Source organism: Micromesistius poutassou, assembly GCF_964030765.1.
Source record: "Micromesistius poutassou genome assembly, chromosome: 1".
NCBI classification, from domain to species: domain Eukaryota; kingdom Metazoa; phylum Chordata; class Actinopteri; order Gadiformes; family Gadidae; genus Micromesistius; species Micromesistius poutassou.
This window is the reverse complement of record NC_140271.1, coordinates 4,473,817-4,493,661: the sequence shown is the minus strand read 5'-3', so window position 1 is coordinate 4,493,661 and position 19,845 is coordinate 4,473,817. Positions and strand designations below refer to the sequence as shown.

At 45.9% G+C, this 19,845-nt stretch overlaps 6 protein-coding genes across 6 annotated transcripts in view; 2 read left to right on the top strand and 4 right to left on the bottom strand.

Annotated features, from left to right (window-relative positions):
- Positions 1-74: 74 nt before the first annotated feature.
- trim35-13 (tripartite motif containing 35-13) lies at positions 75-3,684 on the bottom strand. Its single transcript, XM_084488250.1, has 6 exons — positions 3,272-3,684; positions 1,911-2,006; positions 1,552-1,782; positions 1,427-1,449; positions 1,190-1,308; positions 75-1,091 (listed from the first exon to the last, which is right to left on the bottom strand). The coding sequence occupies exons 1-6, from the start codon at positions 3,503-3,505 to the stop codon at positions 556-558; spliced, it is 1,239 nt and encodes a 412-aa protein (XP_084344376.1). The 5' UTR covers positions 3,506-3,684; the 3' UTR covers positions 75-555.
- Positions 3,685-4,710: 1,026 nt separating this feature from the next.
- On the bottom strand, positions 4,711-8,005 carry vac14 (vac14 homolog). The gene has a single exon (XM_084485795.1). It carries the CDS (start codon positions 7,891-7,893, stop codon positions 5,500-5,502), a length of 2,394 nt encoding a protein of 797 aa, XP_084341921.1. The 5' UTR covers positions 7,894-8,005; the 3' UTR covers positions 4,711-5,499.
- A 1,347-nt stretch (positions 8,006-9,352) lies between these two features.
- On the bottom strand, positions 9,353-12,466 carry LOC311374765 (uncharacterized protein). The gene is made up of 4 exons (XM_084488143.1): positions 12,135-12,466; positions 11,473-11,609; positions 10,446-10,551; positions 9,353-10,352 (listed from the first exon to the last, which is right to left on the bottom strand). The coding sequence occupies exons 1-4, from the start codon at positions 12,415-12,417 to the stop codon at positions 9,718-9,720; spliced, it is 1,161 nt and encodes a 386-aa protein (XP_084344269.1). The 5' UTR covers positions 12,418-12,466; the 3' UTR covers positions 9,353-9,717.
- Positions 12,467-13,015: 549 nt separating this feature from the next.
- On the bottom strand, positions 13,016-14,633 carry LOC311381976 (uncharacterized protein; the record flags this gene model as incomplete). Its single annotated transcript, XM_084488492.1, has 4 exons — positions 13,016-13,815; positions 13,953-14,064; positions 14,138-14,207; positions 14,338-14,633. 4 exons carry the CDS (start codon positions 14,631-14,633, stop codon positions 13,016-13,018), a joined length of 1,278 nt encoding a protein of 425 aa, XP_084344618.1.
- Positions 14,634-15,457: 824 nt separating this feature from the next.
- Positions 15,458-18,681, top strand: pgls (6-phosphogluconolactonase). The gene is made up of 6 exons (XM_084488371.1): positions 15,458-15,520; positions 15,973-16,254; positions 16,451-16,558; positions 16,669-16,770; positions 17,874-18,014; positions 18,299-18,681. Exons 2-6 carry the CDS (start codon positions 15,991-15,993, stop codon positions 18,443-18,445), a joined length of 762 nt encoding a protein of 253 aa, XP_084344497.1. The 5' UTR covers positions 15,458-15,520; positions 15,973-15,990; the 3' UTR covers positions 18,446-18,681.
- A 205-nt stretch (positions 18,682-18,886) lies between these two features.
- colgalt1a (collagen beta(1-O)galactosyltransferase 1a) overlaps positions 18,887-19,845 on the top strand; it is a 9,223-nt gene continuing 8,264 nt past the window's right edge. Inside the window, exon 1 of the mRNA XM_084488278.1 lies at positions 18,887-19,230. Within this exon, the coding sequence (XP_084344404.1) occupies positions 19,010-19,230 (221 nt within the window). The 5' untranslated portion in view covers positions 18,887-19,009. The remainder of the gene's footprint in view (positions 19,231-19,845) is intronic.

Here is a 19,845-nt window from a genome sequence, read left to right as displayed (position 1 = left end):
CTACTTTGCTGAGGTACTCGCATGCATATGTACTATACTGAAATGGGTATCCCGTTTTTTTTGCTTCAGGTCATAGCAAATTTATTCTCAATTTTTATCATTGGATTATCATTGGACGTTCAGTGTTTCCCCTATATGCATTGCTGGATTATCAGCGCCACTGCAAAAAAAAAAAAAGTCATCTATTTTTTCTAAGGCTTATGATAAATATCAAAGAAATAGCTGAAAATGAACATAAAAGATGAACTTAGTTTCTGCCAAGTTCAAGGCACATTTGCACAATGATCTGGTCTCAGCAGATACCTTGACTCTGTTGGTTGTTATGTCATATTTGGAAGCTCAATCTGTAAATTTTTCCCCAAAAAATCTCACCAGAAGTAACCATTTAAAGGGTTATTTTTCAAAATTTTCTTCCGGGGGGGGGGGGGGGGGGGGGCATGCCCCAGACCCCCCCTAGCGTTGCTAGGTTACCAACTCACAGCACCACTGCTACAAAAAAAAAATCTAGGGGAAACACTGAGTCGTTTCTCCAACACTTAACACCAGATCCATGAATCAGTCTGTCACCAGGGAGACCCTGGTTGGTAGGACCTTCAACGGGTGCTCCTTGCAGGCACTGCAGAAGTACGGGAAAGCCCTGGGGGTGATGATGCCTGTGAAGGTGTAGAGCGGCGTCCTCTCGCTGGGGTCATAGAACGTCACCTTGCACCGGTCCATGTCCAAGACCACCCGGACCACCTGGGGCGGCTTGCTCATGGTCAGGGGCTCCCAAGGCGCGGTACAGGCCTTGTGCTCATTGTTGCGATAGCGTATAGTCCAGAAGCCCTCGGCCGGGGTCAGAACGTGCTTCCCCTTCCTGTTGATGGAGTCACTGGCCACGCCCACCACCCAGTAGGTGTTGTCCTTGACGTCGATGTCCCAGCTTTGGCGTCCGGTGCAGAAGCCCTCGGAGCCCAGCATCTCGGCGCTTTTGTCGAAGCGCTCGGGGTTGTCCGGGAGATTGAAGATCTGCACGCAGGACTGCAGGGACGTGAGGTCCTCCGACAGGATGAAGCAGCTGGCGGCCGTGTTGGGGTCCAGGATTACAGGCGCTTGGGGGGGGGAAAGACATGCAGAACCGAGGGATGAGTAATGGAGCTCAGAGACAACACGTGGATGGCAGCCAGTGTCACTCGGCAGCTGAACTCACTGAATTGAATCCTCTTCTTCATCTTCTCCCACACTTTGTATTTCAGGGAGCCGATGTGTTTAGCCACGTCCACGAGCGATCCCGGCCTCAGACACGGGTCCGATGGAACTCTCAAAACTCTTAAAATACGAGGTGTCACAATAAGACTTTTTTTTTTTTGAATACTTCCATTTTATCTACCATGTATTGCCAGCATTAGATTTGCTTAGAGCTTAGATAGGACTGCAGGTTGCATACCTTTTGATCGTGTCTTTGTAATTCTGAAAAGTAAACACAGGGAAATAACTTCACGTACATACAGATCACACACATGTATTCAAACATATAGTCCCATCAGCATTATGTCTGCTGGCTTAGCCTACTTGTAGGAAGGGGATGTCTGACAATCTCATGTCCTGCTCCGCGGCGTAGATGGAGTTGGTGAGGACCCCCAGCTCGCTCTTCATCTCCTCAACGCTCTGGTTAATCATCGCCGTCTTGTGATCCACCTCTGCCTTCAAAAGACCCAGTCGGGCCTCTTCTTCTTCTTTTAGAAACTGATGCAACGCATCAAATTCCTCTTTTATTTGCTTCTCTGTGTGCTCCGCTTGCATCTACAGACGGGGTGGGGAAGAAAAAAAAACAAGTCAGTTATTTTAGTTTGTGTTCTGTTGGCACAAGGAGTTGATCCATGAGGAAGTAGAGTGTGTGTGTGTGTGTTCTGGATGTTGGCGCAGGGTACCTTAATATGCTCTGCCGTGTGCTCACAGAGTGCCTTAGCCTTGTTGTATAGTGGCAGCTTCTCTTTTAGAGCCAACAGTGCACTTTTCAGTTCCGCCTAGAAGGTCAGTCACAGGGCATCAACACTTTTAAAGAAAGGGTCAAACTGGCATAGGCATACTGGCCAAGCCGTCCTGCAACAATGCGGGCCTTTCAACTGCGCACGCGGCCACAGTTCGCCCTGCAAGTTAAGCTACAATGCGGCCAGAAATTACATTGTTGAAGGTACAGCGCTGGGCAAGCCTGGAAATCAAGACCCACGTCTAGAAAGCTGTAGGGTCTGGCAACGACCCTACAGAAAATGGCCCAACTCGAGGGGCGGCACCAAGCATGCATTTGAAAATATCACCGCACGCAATTGGATAACACTAGGACCAATCAGAAGAATACAAGGGGTTGTATCTAGAGCCCCGGAGCTAACCAATAGATTAGACTCTTGCCTATCCGGTCGGTAAAAGAGCAACGCTTTTGGCCCCGCCTATATCAGATACACCGATGTGATTGGTTAATGTTCTGGCCAGGGGAATCTTGGAGTGAGCATATTGCTCGTTCCCAGAGTAATTCGCTGAGCAAATTCAAATGGTGCTCTCGCGAGAACTCTGGATATCCAGGGTAGCGCAGAGCCCTAATGTCACGGCAACATCGGAGGGGGAGAACTTAAGCGGATGGAACTCAAGAAGACCACCGATGGCGTTAAATGGAATCGGGGTTACTGGGATTCCGTTAGAGGATGCATAAGCCGGACGGGAGAGCTGACTGGCAACAGCGTCACAGTCTGGGATACCTACGGCCGGGCGAGTCTTGTTTCAACAACCTCAGGGGTTTTTAGGTGTGGCCTACCAGAAATATGAATCTATAATTAGAGGATGATTGATTGCTGCCCGGAGCTTCAAACATGTTACTGTTATGGGGTACGGGACGATTACGCGGAGACACCAAGATTGTAGGCTATTTCCTGGGCTGGAAAATAATATCACAACAATAAATTCCAATGGCAGTCGTGTTGATGCGTCTAATGCAAACAACTTGAAATGACACTAAGCAATAGCTATCCATTAAATTGATTTACATATGTGTAAATCAAGTGAAGTTTATTGTATATGATTGAATCAGGGGCAATCTAATTCCTGTTTATCTGTAATGCTTTGAATAGAATTGTTATTTATTTCATTATGTAATTTTCTTCTTTTTTTTTATCAGTAGCTAAGAACTGATATCAAAGGTCAAAAGAGTCAGGGCCCGATTTACAAGGTATCAGAATATAGACTTTGATCGACACTTAAACCCTATCACAAAAAAAAAAAACATTTATGCTTATATTACCTTGCAATCAAGAGCTCCCTCTCTCACGGCGTAGAGCCTATGTCCAACGTGGCCCGGAGCTTTCTCACATAGCGTACAGATAGGTTCCAGGTCTTCCAGACAGAACAGCTTCAGCATTAAGCCGTGTTGCCCGCAGGCCTCCGGGTCATCCATGCTCATGCCCTCCTTGCTCATGCCCTCCTTGAAGGTCTCGCAGGGCTTCTCAAGCATACTGCTCACCACCAACTCCTCCATCAAAGGAAGAGCGTGTGACGATGGACAGCGGCCGGCAGTGGGAGTCACCAGTGACTCGGGTTTTCGCAGCTGTCCTTAAGACGGGTTAAAAATGATGTTTGCAGGTTAGCGCCGACGGCTGATTAAGAGTATCTCCACAAATTGGGCAGGAAAGGTTGTTGCTCAGATGACAGCGTCAAGTGTCCTCAGTGGGCTCTGGGGAGGATCTGCCAGCTAGCGTTACCCATTCCCCTCCCACGACCCTGAAAGGCTATCTCTATAAAAACCCTGGCGTTGTTCAGGGATAAAAGTGTCAATTGCACGTCTTCCATGGCATACCATGTGTTGTGCTGTGTAATGCATGGCATGCATGAGTCTCGTGTTATAAATAAACGCCACACGCAGAATAAAGCCCAGGGGCCGTCTGTGACCTGTTTTGAGCGGCACACGAATGAAATCGGAGACGAAAGTGAGGGTCAAATATTTGAACTTGAGGCATGAGAATAGAGAACTGAGGACCATGAAACGTGTGCCGTGCCTGGTTTAGGAGCGGGGGCATTTTTATCTATTAATCATAAGAATAGATATCATACATACATGATGCAACAATTGGCAGATCATGGAAAAAGATATAGCAGAAGTGAAATATAAAGACAGGTTTATTTAGGTTAGGGTCAGTGGACCTGGGTTGAACTCTGGCTGCTGACCGTAGCAACAGGGTTCAGTTGGCTTTGGCTCGCAGCTCTATTTTTAAATTAGTCTAATGACTATTTGCCATTTTCAACATCAAGAGTCAAGCATGAGTAACATGATATGCAAATATAATACTAGCTCATATATTTTTTTGCAATATTAACATTGCTCTTTCAAAGTCCAGTTAGTTTTTAAGTTTGTGTTTGTTAACTTAACTAATTTTTTTTGGTTTAACTAACTATTATGTTTGATTCAATTTAGTGTTTGTAACCATGACTTATATATACTATAAGTCTATTGACTTTATAAAGTTGTACTGGAATTTAAAAAAAAGCAATAATATTAACATAAATACAGTGAACATTGTATGATCGATCATCACTCTGCTAATGTTGAATTCACAAACATAATATGAAATAGTAATAGGGATGTGTATTATGTAATAACGGTCTAGATTGTATTTATCATGTAATAATGGGAATCTGATTTTTCCACAATACAATTTATTCAGGTATAATAAACAGGAATGATAATGCACATGATTTTCTTTCTCAAAAAAATTGACAGATGTGTAAAATGTTCCATATATAATTATGTGTAACCAAAAGGCAACGGAACAAAAAAAGCAACAGAACAACATTTTGTTTCCTTAAAGACAAACAGCAACCGATGGTGGTGGCAACAAGCCAATGCAATCCTGTGCACACAAAGTATCCTTCATCTACAAGTTAATAATGTAGTCAATCTTGTTGGCAAATACATTACCAATTTAATTCCTACCCAGGTACCAAGAGGCTAAAGTAAAATGTTGTTTATACAGACCTGAAAATTCCAGTTAATCCACTAATCCGTAAAAAAAACATAATAAAGTGAGACGGGAATGTGCTGCACAACATTGCAAGGCATATAAACACAATTGTACGATTAGGTGCGTGTGTATATACATACATAAATCAATGTTTTAGGTGCCTTCTCACGTTGACCATATAAAGTCTCTGACATCTTAAATACACTTTGAATACCAGTCCAAATAATTACAATATTTTGATATATAATGTACGAGTGCTTGTTTTCACCTACAAAAGTACAACTATTTTTTTAATTCTTGATTTTCAATGAGTTTCAAGTTATACAGCAAAACGTTTTTTTTGGCCACAGAAGCATGTTTTAAAAAATAAAAAAAACCCTGCTTGACTAAAGTCTACCCATTTTGTTTGCAATATCTTTACTCAGAGTCAGAGCTCATCCGTAACAGCCTACTCTGACTCCTCTCCCCTTCTCCTTTACCGGCCAGAGAGTTTGCTACAAGACAGAATACGAAATCACATTAGCTTCCTGTCGGAGAGGTCGGTGGCGCGGCCCGAGCGCTGGTGCCTGACCTCCAGATGCTTGCTCTGGACCCGGTCAAAGTGCTCCAGCAGCTCGCGGTAGTCCATCGGGGCGTGGGAGGCCCGCCTGGCCGCCACCTGCTGCGCCCGGGGCTCGTCGGCCGCCGAGTCGTCGGCCGTCCTCAGGAGCTCGGGGTTGGGCACGCAGCGCAGGCGGTGGGACAGCAGCTGGAAGGCCTGGCTCTGGGGCAGCAGCATCAGCAGGCCGTACAGCGCCTTGATCAGGTAGGGGTTGTTCTCCACGTCCAGCAGCTGCAGCCGCAGGTAGGTGAAGATGGGGCTCTCGATGAGCTGCACCAGCTTGTCCACCTCCATCAGGAAGTCCACCGACACCTCCAGGTCGCCGAACTTCTGGATGAGGTCGTAGGCGTGCCGGTAGTTCTGCGTGAGGAAGCACAGGGACACCGTGGCCACAGGGTTGTGGCACCAGGACCGGTACAGGCAGCAGAACAGGGCGCAGCTCTCCTGGGTGTGCAGGTCCTTGAGCTGGTTGCGGAGCTGGAAGAGCTCGGCGGAGGTCAGCAGGATGGTGTTGAGCGTCTGCACCATGGTGGAGGCGAACTTCAGGTCCTCCTCCTTCAGCAGGATGTCCGCCATGGAGTGGAAGATGTTCTCGGCGTGGAGCAGCAGACACAGCTGCCGGATGATGAAGCCGCCGCGGTTCTCCAGGAGCTTCCGCTCCAGGCTGAAGCGCCGCAGCAGGTTGATCATGAACTTGTAGAAGTAGGAGTTCATGCTGGGGGTGGACGGCGACGAGTCTGCCGCTTTGGAGCCCCCGCCGGGCGTGTGGTAGCCCGGCTTGGCCCCCGACGCGGAGGGCACCTTGAGCTCCAGCCGGTGATCACTGCTGTCGCAAGAACCCGACAGGTCCGTCTGGCCGGCGGGGGACGAGGCGATCTCCGCCAGCACCTCCAGATCCTTCAGGATGACCTCGTCCGACTCGTCCGACAGGGTCTTCAGCAGCATGGGGAACAGGCTGTCCGTGTGCCGGAACATCTTCCTGGGCGTCTTGATGTACAGGTGGTACAGCCATTTCAGCACGGCGATGCGGGTCATCATGCCGGTGGAGGAGTCGTGGAGGTGGCGGTCCAGCACCTGCACGATGCCGTCCAGGTCCAGGGACACGTGGGGTCGGTCGGTGCTCGTCTGGGAGAAGAAGCTGATGTTGCTCAGAGCGACGGATTCCTGTGAGGCGTCCAGCAGGTCACTGCTGTCCCCCTCCGCCTTGGGCTGGTCCTTGTGCGGCGGCGATCCGGTGGCCGTCTTGTTCTCCTCCTCCTCTTCCTCCTCCTCCTCTTCGTCGTCCTCCGGGGTGATCAGCTTCATGAGGCTGTGGTTGCAGGCGCTCGCCGCCTCTTTGGTGGACTTCTTGCGGTCGTCGTAGGAGAGGCAGGGCAGCACGGCCGTGAGGATGCCAGAGGAGTACGGCAGCAGCACCCTGCCCGAGAGCGTGATGAACTCCCTCATCCAGGTCATGGACGTCAGCTGGATCAGGTCGTTGGTGATTTTGGTCTCGTCTACGACCTGGCAGTGGATTACCAGAATATTGGCCATCTCGGCAAATTTGACGCTGGACGGGGTCTTCTTGATCTCTTTGAGGAACTCCCCCAGGACCATCTCGCACATCCGGCGGATCTCCTTGCTGTTGTCTCCCAGGATTTGGAACAACCCGTCCAGGATCTCGGGGAGGTAATCCAAGAGGTGGATGTCTGGCACAGACTCCAGGACCAGTATCCAGGAAATGATGAATTGACGTGCATATTGGTTGTTGGAGTAGATCCTCTCTCTCAAAAGTGGTACAAAGGCTACTAGATCAAATTTATTACTCTCCGTCACTATATCCTTCAGCAATCTATCCAGGAGTTCAGATCCGCTCTTCACATTGGGGTCTGGATCCGCAGCCAGTTTGCTCAGGCCATCGAAAAGCAGGTTAAAATGAGGCAGTACGGCTCCTCTCGCTACCTTCACAATGTTGTAGAGGGCCTCGCAGGCATAGTACCGCAGACGGCTATCGGAGTCATTGAAGCAAGTCAGCACGGGTTCAATCAGTTCCTTCAGATACAGACCCGAGTCCTTACCCAGAGCGATGGAGCAGGCTGCCAGTCCGATCAGACCCCCTTTGCGGCTGTGGGGATGCTGTGACAGTGCAAACTCCGAGGCTAGTATTTGGATCACATGCCTAATCTGAGTCGAGTTGTTCTGGGCCACAAACTCACGGACCAGCTTTTCGATCTCTAATGCGGCGACTTTCCTCTTTTCATACAGTTTATCATTCAGTGCGCGGACTATGTTGGGCGTCAAAGGGGAAAAGTCCTTTTCCGTGTTCATGTTTCCAAGTTGTGGTTACGCTGCACAATACTAATGATGGCAAGCAGGTCGAACACCTTTAATCGCCTATAAAATATACTTTAGGTCATATGACTGAACCATAAGTACTTTGATAACGGAACGCAGCTGACTCTGTACTTCCTCCGGAAATTGCGTATAAATTGTTACTTTTATTTTGGTCCCCTTGCTACCGTCACAACAGTTCCATCTCGGAAAAGAACTGTTCCTACCGTCTATGGAAACCTCCGTGGCAGAGCTATTTAGAGAGAGCTATTTAGAGAATATCTCTCTCTCTCTCGCTTTATGTATATATATATATAGGCTCTGCTCTATGAGTTTGGCTTTCTAAACTAGTAACAACATGTGTCCATTGTTGTTTGAATCCACATACATCTGTCATTTAATCTAGAAAGGGTGAGAGCTCATCAGCACATCCATCTGTCATTTAATCTAGAAAGGGTGAGAGTTCATCAGCACATCCATGTACAAATGTATAGAGGTAATTTTTGGATTTCTAATGTATTAATATATATATAACTGTTATAACGTCAGGGCTGCTGCCTTGCATGGTCGGCTCCGCCGTCGGAGTGTGTATAGGGATAAAAGTCTTCTAAATGCCCTAAAAGTGAATGTAAATGTAATTCACCTCACATATTGAATGTACCTATTGTCATGGTAAGTAACTAATAATCACACTCGGAGCCTACTAATAATAACAAATATGTATTTTTTCCAGGAGTTTTGTCTTTTTCTATTTGGTAACATGAGTAAACGTTAGGAATATTTGTAAAGGCCTATGGAAAGTTTGTAGGCCTATGTTCCATTATTTCTGTATTTATTCATTTTAAATTGACATGAAAAAAACATGTATTGAATGATGAAGGAAATCTATTAAATATGGGAAAACTGTTTGGGTTAACAGATATTATTCTGAAAGTGAAAGAACAAATGTAATTCATAAATCTACATATAAGCCTATTTGTATAACATTTGTGTCTCACCATTACTCTTTTAATTTTAATTTACACAGGAAGGAAAATTCTGAGATTAGATTAGATCGATTAAACTAATATTTTAGATACAGCCTACTAATGTCATATGGGTTTTTATTACATTCTCCATTTTATTTTCTCACTCTTCTTATTGTGGCCAAACATTGTAGAATTGCCTTATATACAACTTGTTCATGAGAATATTTGTCTTTATTTGTCTTTAACCAAGAAACAGTTACCTGCTTTTATTGGCTACAGACAAAAACAAATAACCTATTGTTTACTTAAACAGACTTTACGTTTTATATACACATACTGTATGTGTCTATATGTGTATATGTGTGACCATGAATTCCAGACTCAGGGTTGTCAAAACAAAAAAAGGTTTTATTATTTAAATGTAGACATATAACTAATCTAACATCACAAGTGTAACACATTGTATTGTGTTTCGGTGTGGGGACTGAATAGGAATTGGCAGTGTAAACGTGATATAATGCCTTCTTCTGGGTGCATCAATACAATATCAATCATAGAACACTCATTACTCTCATATATTAGATACATACACTTCAATAACACATGCTATACTACTATATAGTTAGCTCAATAGTTCAATACTATATAGTTGCAAAACTTTTAGTGACATGGGGATACACTTCTCACAAATTCAGATTTGGGTCAGTTCAAATACTAATATTTCTGACTGATCAGGGGATCTCTCCCAGATGGTATAGCTACTTAGGCGAGGGAGGTGGGGGGACGTTCATGATGCTCTTTTCTGATCCCTCTTTACAGTAACACATGTTACAAACGGCAGCTTTTAATAATATCAATTAAAACACTGGTGATGATTAAAACCGTACTTGTACGCATAACTCTTCCCACAATCGACACAGCTGTAGGGCTTTTCTCCCGTGTGTGTCCGTAGGTGGATGTTCAGAGAGCTCTTCTGGGAGAAGCTTTTGCCACATTGCTGACAACTGTAAGGCTTTTCCCCGGAATGCACGCGCTGGTGTAGTTTCAGGTACGTCTTTTGAGCGAACCTCTTCCCACAAACGGGGCAACTGAACGGCTTCTCACCAGAGTGTCTCCGGATGTGCACTTTCAAACTGCTGAGGTAGTTGAATATCTTTCCGCAGAACAGGCACTCAAACGTCTTCAGCGGCTTCCTAACCCGCTGGTCCACGGCCAATTGTTTCCCCGCGTTGGCGTTGGTGTTGCTGTGGGCATTGTTCATACAGTCAGAGTATTCCCCCGTGGCTTGGGAGGGGTTAGTGTTGTCAACAAAGGTGCTCAGCCCTGAGTCTGCGATCAGATGCTCTATGAGCGGCACGGAAGGCTGTGTGCCTTGTTGCTGCGTCTGGCTGTTGGCGTTCATGGTGAAGTTGTGTAAGTCTCTGGCGTGAAGGCGGAGCTCATTGGGGACGGTTCTGTGAAGGGTGCTCTCCTCGAACGTAGGCCCGCCTGTGGAGATGGACACGGCACGCTCTTCAATAAGTAAATACGATTACAGTAATGGTTCTGATTAATTTTTTTCGGGGAAGAGGAGGAACATACTTTTTCTGTGATCCCTGGCTCTCATCTGTTGGCCGATTGGCTGGTCATCATATGCCTCCTCTTTAACAAATATTAGGTCGGGATCACTGTCTATCAGGTTTATTGCCTGCAATGCACAGAAACATAACACAATAGTTATTAGTAAACGGACAGAAATATGGTACTGCTGAGAAAACAAATATCATTTGGGCATATTTTGGAATCACAGTAGTATAGCTATTATAAAGAGTGATCGGCTACTTCATAATAGCTGGACTTATTATACTACTGTTATAAAACACAGCCAGTAACAATAATGACCATCAATAACTTCAGTGAGTGCAGCGCTGAGTGTTCGCTGGTCAGTGGAGAACATAAAGGTAGAGAATGATGAGCACGAGCAGTTATTAGATCCGTCTGCACCATTTACATCTGGGAACATTAGGATTCCTCTTGGACGAACGCAAGGCCAAAATGAAAGTGGCTGAGTAATCTGCGATCATCCTCGACCAAGGCACATTATACTAGTGGGTGCACATCAAACATGTGTAGCCGTTTATAGCGACACCATCCAAATGTATTTTCGGCCAGTGCAAGGCTGGCGGGGGATAAACCTAAACATAAACGCACTAACTTACTCTCCATATAGCCTGCAGCCAACATTTTAGCACCACGTCAGATTGATACAAGGATGAAGTTAAACCTATAAAAAAAACAACTAACTCATTATCACATAGCCTATACTCTTTTATGTTAGGGCAGACCTTGATGTTTTGATTGATGTCTGATGGCACAGACAAGGAACGGAGCATTTGATGCCATATTGAGGCAACCCTGAGTTTAGAAATGTGCAAAACGAAAACCTTCCCCTGTTTCTAAAATATAGTACTGTACCGAAAACCGTGACCGAAAACCGTAAACCAAACCGAGCCATTAATCACTCGAACAGCTACACCCAGGGTAGTTCAATCTAACATGTCTAAATAAATAATAAACGCTACAATTACATCAGTGTTATAATGGGGCCCATTATGTAATAATTAAGTACCTGTGGTAACACCTCTCTGGTGGCAGAAGCTTCCATTCTCTCTTTCCTTTCCGTGGCAACTCTTTCTTCCCTCCATAGGTCACTGCACCAGTCCTTTCCAAATATGCCTTCAATGGTTGGGGGATGCTGCTGCTGCTCTATAAAGGAGAGATGTGTGTAAATCTTCATCTTGCAGTGAATAAACAAGGAATTCGTTTGAGTAGGCTACCCTACTGTGGAGCAAGAATATGTTCTTGATGGCATTATATAGAGGTGTTATATATTTATGGTCCTTTCGCTACAACATTATGCAACACTGTAACAAGGTGCCCGTGTATCAATTAAATATGTGCGTGTGCGTGTGCGTGTGCGTGTGCGTGTGCGTGTGCGTGTGTGTGTGTGTGTGTGTGTGTGTGTGTGTGTGAGTGCGTGCGTGCGTGTGTGTATATGCTTGATTGAGAAGTTAATTCGTCTAAAAGTAAAACTAGTCGTCTAATCGACTGTTGCTCGATTAGATCCACTATCCATCAGATCAACCATTCTAATGCGTAAAAGGAACCCACATCGACATGTACCCGGGGTTGCTGAGGCCGTTCTGGGGGTTGCCAGCCCCATGGATGTAAATTAAGAATGGCCACCCCCACCTCTGTCGCCGTGTAGCTTACACACTCTTCAATACCTACCCTGTACACGTTTTTCCAGGCCATGAGTCCCACTCGGTCGATGGTCCAGAGTGTCGTTTGGATAGTGCTGTGGTTCTCGGGCTGCCCTCAGTTGAATCTCAAGTGAATAGCATTTCTTTTTTAATGCATCGTTTTCACTCTTCTGTTGCGATATCTCCGTATGGAGGACGGCGGAGCAGTCATCGGCAAGCTTGCTTATTTCCACCAAGGCTGCGTTGGTCAGCTGTTCCAAAATAGTGGCCAGATTAGTTCTGAAACTTCTGTTGGTGGTGTCGCACATCATGTTGACGGATTCGCTGTATATTTTTTTGAGGGGAAATCCTGCAGATCGAGCGGACCCGACGTTACTTCAGAAACAACTGACTGGAAGGCAGCCTGCTGCCGCAAGGGATTGTGGGAGAGATGCTATGTGTAGGACTGGTCTATGGCATGTATTCTAAGAACGGAGTGGTCGATGATCAGGTTATTTTAGTCCTCGCTCTGACCATTGGTAACTTGATGAGATCATGCATCATCGGTAGCGCTTGATAACATTTGTATGATAGTAGTAGGCCTACAATTAGCATATAGGATATATTATTAATTCATAATTGTATATGTGTTTATTATTGTATAATAATCTAAATGTATTTTGTATTTCCTATTCATTATTTTCTAATCAATTATTTTTATTTTTCACTGATATGATAACATCAATATGTTATATGTAGGAATATCTTTTCAACAGGGTAAGCATTCAATAATAAACTCCCTAATGGTCAGAATGGGAATGTGACCAAGGGAGGAAAAAATAACATTCACACACAATGCCCTTTTGATACATCACAAAAAGAAGACGTGTAAGAAACATCCAACGTATTTATTTTAAATGTATTTTCTTTTTATAATTGAGTGACAGAGATGTGTGTGGTGGTGGAGGTGGTGGTGGTGTTGGCCGGTCCTAATCCGACGGCGCGACTCTGTCTGGCTATCGACTCGCCGCTGTACGCGCGCACGTCCGCCCCGTCCGCGTGCACGGCCAGGTGCTTCTTGAGATTGCAGTTCTTGGTGAACCCTTTGCCACACTGGCCACACACAAACGGCTTCTCCCCGGTGTGCGTGCGCTGGTGCATGTCCAGGGTGCACTTCTGGATGAAGCCCTTCCCGCAGACGGGACAGCCGTAGGGCTTCTCCCCGGTGTGGGTGCGCTGGTGCGTGTACAGGTGGCCCTTCTGCGCGTACCGCTTTCCGCAGAGCGCGCACCTGAAGGGCTTCTCCCCGGTGTGGCTCCGCTGGTGGATCTCCAGCTGGCTGAAACAACGGAAGCCCTTCCCGCACTGCGCGCAGCCGAACCTCTTGGCCATCTCAGCGTTCCACAGCAGTCCCTGGATCCTCGTGCTCTTGGCCGGGCCCTGGCTCTTGGCCGGGCCCTGGCCCTTGGAGGCCACATTCCGGCAAACTAGTGTCTTGTTGCTGTTGCTGTTGTTGTTGTTGTTGTTGTGGGAGGAAGGTGTCGGCCTAAGTGAGAGGTTCTGACCGCATTGGGTTTCGTGGAACCCCGGTGGTGCAGCCGCATTGGATGAGGCTAGAGTCTGGGTGATGGAAAAGCTGGGAATGAACAGTTGTACACCTGGCGCTGATTTGGGAATCATCGGAGCGTCTGGCCTCTTCTTCTCAGGATGCGTTTGTAGTTCTGCTTCCCCTGTTGGAAGCATGGAGGTACGTTTACTCACATAAGAAATATAAATAAATGCACACCTGACTTGTATACCATTTCACACTTTTGTCAATCTTATATTCCACACTTTCGCTCATTTTATATTTCATCAGGTTACTCACTTGTTTCGGGTTCTAGTTCTTGCTGTGCACTTCTTTCACAGTTCTGCTCTTCGGGCGGCTCCTCTTTAATTACCATGACCCCAGGCCGTTCTTTTGATTTGTCTGCCAGCCTCTGGGGGAACACATGACATGATCAGCTGACTGAACAGAGGCCCGTCGTAAATCAACTAAACAGTACAACTTACTTGATGAAAGCTTTCTTCATCTTCATTACTTGTCTCGGCGGAGGGACATATGCTTTCCTGTGAACTTTCACTGGAGTATAGGAGGCAAACCAATGATGCAGTTAACGTGTTGTTATTGCACGGTGTTATAGTGTATATATATAGAGTATACTGTTATAGTGTAACAGTATGTGTATTTAATGTTGTGTAATCCTCCCTACCTTTTAATTGATTGTATTGTAACGCCACCCTCTAATTCGCCGCAAGTAATTTCTGAATCACGTGTGATTGATCGTCCCGCGGTGTCCTGCCGGTGTCCTTGGGCAATCCAAAGCAGCTTCTCCATCAACTGCAATTTCTCTGTGAGTGATGCGATTTCATTTCGTCCCCGATTAATCTCTATTTTTAGCATCTTTGATTCGATCTGGACTAGTTTACCTATTTCCAATACAGCTGTTTTGGATAACGCATCCATGATAGAGACAAGCTGTGAGTGAAAAGAGAAAATTGTCGACATGATGTAACAGTTAGTAGCCTATATAAGAAGAGGGTTGTCACACTGCAAATACTGTCGGATCAAGCAGTCCTATTATTGATATAAAGTATATTTGTTAGAATAGGCTACACTGCGATAGGACAATGTTCTACTTGAAGTAGAGCTTGCGTCTACCAATTGTCAAAAAAGCCATCGTTTCCATCTATCGGAGCGGAGGAGAATCGCAAATATAAAGGACCAAAACACTAAGAACCTTGTCGTTACCAAAGAGCAACAAACTCGCTTCAACGTAAACGTGTGCTGCTCCATCACTGGTTCAATACAATCCACTGTTGTCAAACCACGTGGCATTGAATTGATGAGGTGATTACCGACCTACTGATCATTAAAGCATACGTTATTATCTGAACGGTGGCCTAGGATTCATTTATTATAACCATAAACTGATCTGACAATATATGAAAAGGCAACCGATATTCCTTTTGGGTTGTCGTGTTTTGAGGATATCACATAACGATAATAAATCCATTTTAACAAACTAGACCTACTTAAAAACATGTTCGCTGGTTCTAATAAATTGCACCGACTGCATGTGTCCATGAGAGGGCGCAGCGGCGCAATAAGTTTCAACAAGTTACTGCTGAACATTACTGGTTCGCGACCTCACTGGCTTTAATTACAAACAAACAAATACTGCTATTCGAAAGTCTTGTACTTATTTCCAGTTTTTTCCAAGCAAATAAATAATTGTCATTTATTTTACTTACTTATTAAATAGTCTCACAGCGCGTCGTCATTTTTATCCCCAATATGATTGGCTAATGGAAGTAGTTCCAGGAAGTAAACTAGTCTATTCGATTCGCCGACAGAAATTGCAAGCCTTCACTCCAACCAGGATTTATCAGCAGGTATTCCTTATTTCTATGGGAACTATTTTATAAATGTGAGATTGTTCGTAGTTTTCGGTCCGGTTGCATCAGCATGCGTTTTATGTGTTGAGAATGAATGAATCAGGCGTTAACGCATTTTCAGTTTGACATGTATGCATACGAGATGCACGTCATGCACGATGCATGAATGGAGTTTGTCATTTGTTTATAACAGTGATTGTTGATAGAACCTCCACCTAAACCACTTTGTACATTTGATTTGACTAATAACGTTAAGATGAAACATGTACGGTATTATAAATTAATGAGAGAGAGCACAGTGGTATTCTTCTGTTGCAAAATAAGCTCTTGCAAAACCCTTTTTCGAGATCTACTTCCTTGTGTGATGGCCCTGTAACACACCATAACCATTTCCCTTTGTTCATACTTCAACAAAGGTAGAAGACCTCACGTATTTCCTCCACCTGCAGGTAGCAGAGCGGTTTCCAATGGCAGCCAGAAGAGTCGTGGTGTTCCCATCCTCAGCAGAGCTCGGCCCAGTGCTGGCTGACCTCGTGTCATCGCGGGCCGGGAAGGCCATCGCCTCGCGTGGTCGCTTCACCCTGGGTCTCTCCGGCGGCAGCCTGGTATCCATGCTGAGCAAGGAGCTGCCCGCTCTGCCCAACCTGGACTGCAGCAAGTGGGTGGTGGGGTTTTGTGATGAGCGGCTGGTCCCTTCTGATGACCCAGAGAGCACCTACGGCCTTTACAAGGTAAAGGCAGGCTCCCAGTCGGCCTTTACCACTACTATACACAGCACAGCACTGAATCTAACAACACGTGTGTGTGTGTGTGTGTGTGTGTGTGTGTGTGTGTGTGTGTGTGTGTGTGTGTGTGTGTGTGTGTGTGTGTGTGTGTGTGTGTGTGTGTGTGTGTGTGTGTGTGTGTGTACCCCACCCCTCGGATCAGAATCAACTGTTTACCAAGATCAACATCCCAGAAAGTGCGATCCTGTCCATCGACTCGTCGCTGCCGGTGAATGAGTGTGCAGAGGATTATGCTCGTAAACTGAAGGAGGTACGGCCGGCCGGAAGATAGTTTTTGCAGATCAGCCCTTACTTGTCATAAGTGTTATTGTTGGTAGGCTTGGTATTACAGCAGTGCTCTGGATCTTTTGAACACGGCAGGCGTTCCCCGGCAACGACAAGCCCGTGTTTGACATGCTGCTGCTGGGAATGGGCCCAGACGGCCACACCTGCTCCCTCTTCCCAGATCATCCTCTTCTGGAGGTGAGAACAATGCTCAGCAACACTGTTGTGAATGCGGCCGGGTAAATGAAAGGATTCCTGCAAACAGTTCCAGTCCAATTTTCCCCACTGTCGGGATATGAAACTATAGTGGTGCCTTGATGAAAATGCAGATTGGAAAACCCTAACTCTCGCTTAGCTTTGGCTCCAAACGAAGGGATAATGAGTACACGCATGTTTAAAGAGGCAGGTTTCAGTGTGCACTTTTCTCCAAAGCGTCCCGTTCTAAACCGGTCATTCTGGATCCGTCGACTGGAACGAGATGGCCCGTGTGCCAGCGTGCAGCCGACCTCAACCCTAGCATTAAGAGTGGCACAGGGACGGCCCGCTCAGAGCTCTCTCTAAACCTGCAGTACGTTTAAAAGTCTCCATTTGACTTCAACTCGTATTTTGCTAATGATCTATAAAACTGGAACGTAAGTGAACAAAACAAACTACATATGCAACCTATTTTTATGTATGTATGTTTATAAACACTTTTGGATGAATATTTCCCAAAATATGAAATGTATGTTTAACCATGACTAACAATAATGACTGTTTTCAGAGGGGGAAAAAGAAAACAAGCATTGGAAGTCGAATCTCAAATGTCTTTCAATGCAAGCCTACATGTGAAACAGATTGCATTGCCCACCTATTCATTAAGGCCCTACCACCCATTGGTCGAGACGCTTTGCTGTGGTTCCTGATTATGTGCCATTTCACAACAATATGTATAATCTCTGACCTGCTCAGTCACTCCCTTTCACTCGCCACAAAGACATTCTCTGTCCTTGAGAGTGCATGAGTCTCTCATTATGGGTGTGCATAACACATTTATGAACAAAATGTTGTCTTCTATCAATGGAACATGGCTTAGTAAGATATATGTTTGGTTTTGTGTGGTGCGCTTCATGCATCCACTTTCCCTATTCGATTCCCTATTCATCTTCATCTGCAGACATTGGGGATTGACCCTAGCAACGTTCGGCTGGGACGAAAACAAAACAAAAACAGGCACTACACTATCCTGTGTTGTCCTGTAAATTATATAAGAAAATTGTTAAGAAAGGTTGTTGGTTATTTGTATTTTTCCCCTATTTTAGGAAACTGCAAAGACCGTGGCCCCCATCAGCGACTCCCCCAAGCCCCCGCCACAGCGCGTCACCATGACCCTCCCCGTGGTGAACGCGGCGCGCTGTGTGGCGTTCGTGTCGACGGGGGGCAGCAAGGCGCCGGTGTTGAAGGTAAAGCTAACTAACTGTGTAACTAACTGTGTGACGGTCTGGTAACTAGCTTTTAAACAATGTGATTTAGAGTTATCCATCAGTATGGTTGTGTGTGACATTATTCATCCAAGCGACGGAGAGACATTAAAGTTAGTTTATAACAGAGAATCAGACGGAAACACTGTCCAAAGTAATGTTTATACGTTGTGTAAACATCTGACTACACACACACACGATTAAAATCACTGCCAGGCGATAAGCAATGGCGACATTCTGAATTCTGTCATCATTTACGTCCACAGGAAGTGCTGGAGGGCCGGGAGGGCCCGGCGTTCCCCGCAGCCCGGGTTTTGCCCGCTGAAGGAGAGCTCTTGTGGCTCATCGACGGCCCGGCTGCTGCTGACCTGACGATCACCGTGGAGAAGCCTGGATCAGGCGCACGGCTTTAGGGTGTGCTCCCTCGCTGCCTGCTGGAGGACTGGGACAGAATGTACATTTTTGTTAATTATGTGCAAGTTGTATCAAACAAAGTCTCAAAGTCCGTCTCTAGGAGAGCAGGTGTGTGTGTGTGTGTGTGTGTGTGTGTGTGTGTGTGTGTGTGTGTGTGTGTGTGTGTGTGTGTGTGTGTGTGTGTGTGATATAATCATTTGGTCGAAAGCTGGTGTGCACTGGAAAAATTAAACAAAAGTCTTGGAGAACGTGTAGTTGTGTATATTTAAATTTAATTGTTCACTAAATCAAGATAGTTCATATACTTTTGGCCGATATAATTACAGTGCCAAATCAAACTGCACTGGGCTCCAAAGTCCATCCCCTTTAAGAGTACATTGGGACGTCCCCTTTAAAGTACAACTTGGCGGTGTTGTCACATCCGAGGGCTGCAGAGAATATTAGCGTGATAGCGATGGTCTTGTGAACCTAGAAAGGGTACAATTTGGAAGCTATATCCTTAGCTACAAGACTGCAGACACTTCATCTTTCTATAATTCATTTTTTCCTGGTGTATTTTGGCCATGCACCGCTTTATCTCTCTGTACGGCGCCCTGGTCTTCACATGCCTGGCGTGCAGACCATCTTGGGGATATTTTCCAGAGGAACGATGGAGCCCCGAATCTCCGATTCTGGCACCGCGGGTTCTTATCGCCCTCATATGCCGGAACGCAGAGCATTCTCTGCCTTACTTCCTCGGGAGTATCGAACGCCTGAACTACCCGAAGGACCGTGTGGCTGTCTGGTAAGTCCTGGAGGGGGTGTCTGTCTACAACCCGATCGCCGTGCTGAGTAACGGTGCCGACGTTAGTCACAACCACATCTCTTGGTTACTGACACGTAGTGGAATAATTTTCAGTAGGCGGGGGGGGAAAGGCTATTATAATGGTGTGCGTTGCCGTTATGTCTAGACTCTAGTCGATCTAACTTAAATGTAGCGCTTAGTTAATGCTGTCAAGTGCCGTCAACTCTTCAACTCTTCCCACCACGTTCTACTTCATATATTTCGTCCTGACAAGTGGCGGATTCAAATGAAGAGACTTTTAGATCCATGAATTAACACGTGAGCCTATATATGTAACCCCGGGCCGTGTAAAGGCACAGCGATGCGCAGCTCCAGACACTGCGTGCAGCAAGCCGTCCATGCCTCCAATGTGTATACGTGGAGGGGCGATGGGGGGGGGGGGGGGGGACCATTGTATATAGCCAGAAGGGGTGCTAATGAAACTTTTTCAAAAGTGGGGATCTCTTCTATTGCCCACGTCCCAGTGTAGAAGAGTCCTAGCTTCCACCCAGTTTCCACACACACACACACACACACACACACACACACACACACACACACACACACACACACACA

Excerpts from the sequence above, each read along its gene's own strand:
- trim35-13 (XM_084488250.1), bottom strand. The coding sequence starts at position 3,505 with ATGGAGGAGTTGGTGGTGAGCAGTATGCTTGAGAAGCCCTGCGAGACC. Across the intron at positions 2,007-3,271 it reads AGGGAGCTCTTGATTGCAAG|GCGGAACTGAAAAGTGCACT; the intron begins GTAATATAAGCA and ends CTGACCTTCTAG. Across the intron at positions 1,092-1,189 it reads GAAGAAGAGGATTCAATTCA|CGCCTGTAATCCTGGACCCC; the intron begins GTGAGTTCAGCT and ends CCCCCCCCCAAG.
- vac14 (XM_084485795.1), bottom strand. The coding sequence starts at position 7,893 with ATGAACACGGAAAAGGACTTTTCCCCTTTGACGCCCAACATAGTCCGC.
- LOC311374765 (XM_084488143.1), bottom strand. The coding sequence starts at position 12,417 with ATGATGTGCGACACCACCAACAGAAGTTTCAGAACTAATCTGGCCACT. Across the intron at positions 11,610-12,134 it reads CCTGGAAAAACGTGTACAGG|AGCAGCAGCAGCATCCCCCA; the intron begins GTAGGTATTGAA and ends TCTCCTTTATAG. Across the intron at positions 10,552-11,472 it reads CCAGAGAGGTGTTACCACAG|GCAATAAACCTGATAGACAG; the intron begins GTACTTAATTAT and ends TGTGCATTGCAG.
- pgls (XM_084488371.1), top strand. The coding sequence starts at position 15,991 with ATGGCAGCCAGAAGAGTCGTGGTGTTCCCATCCTCAGCAGAGCTCGGC. Across the intron at positions 16,255-16,450 it reads GCACCTACGGCCTTTACAAG|AATCAACTGTTTACCAAGAT; the intron begins GTAAAGGCAGGC and ends CCCTCGGATCAG. Across the intron at positions 16,559-16,668 it reads ATGCTCGTAAACTGAAGGAG|GCGTTCCCCGGCAACGACAA; the intron begins GTACGGCCGGCC and ends TGAACACGGCAG.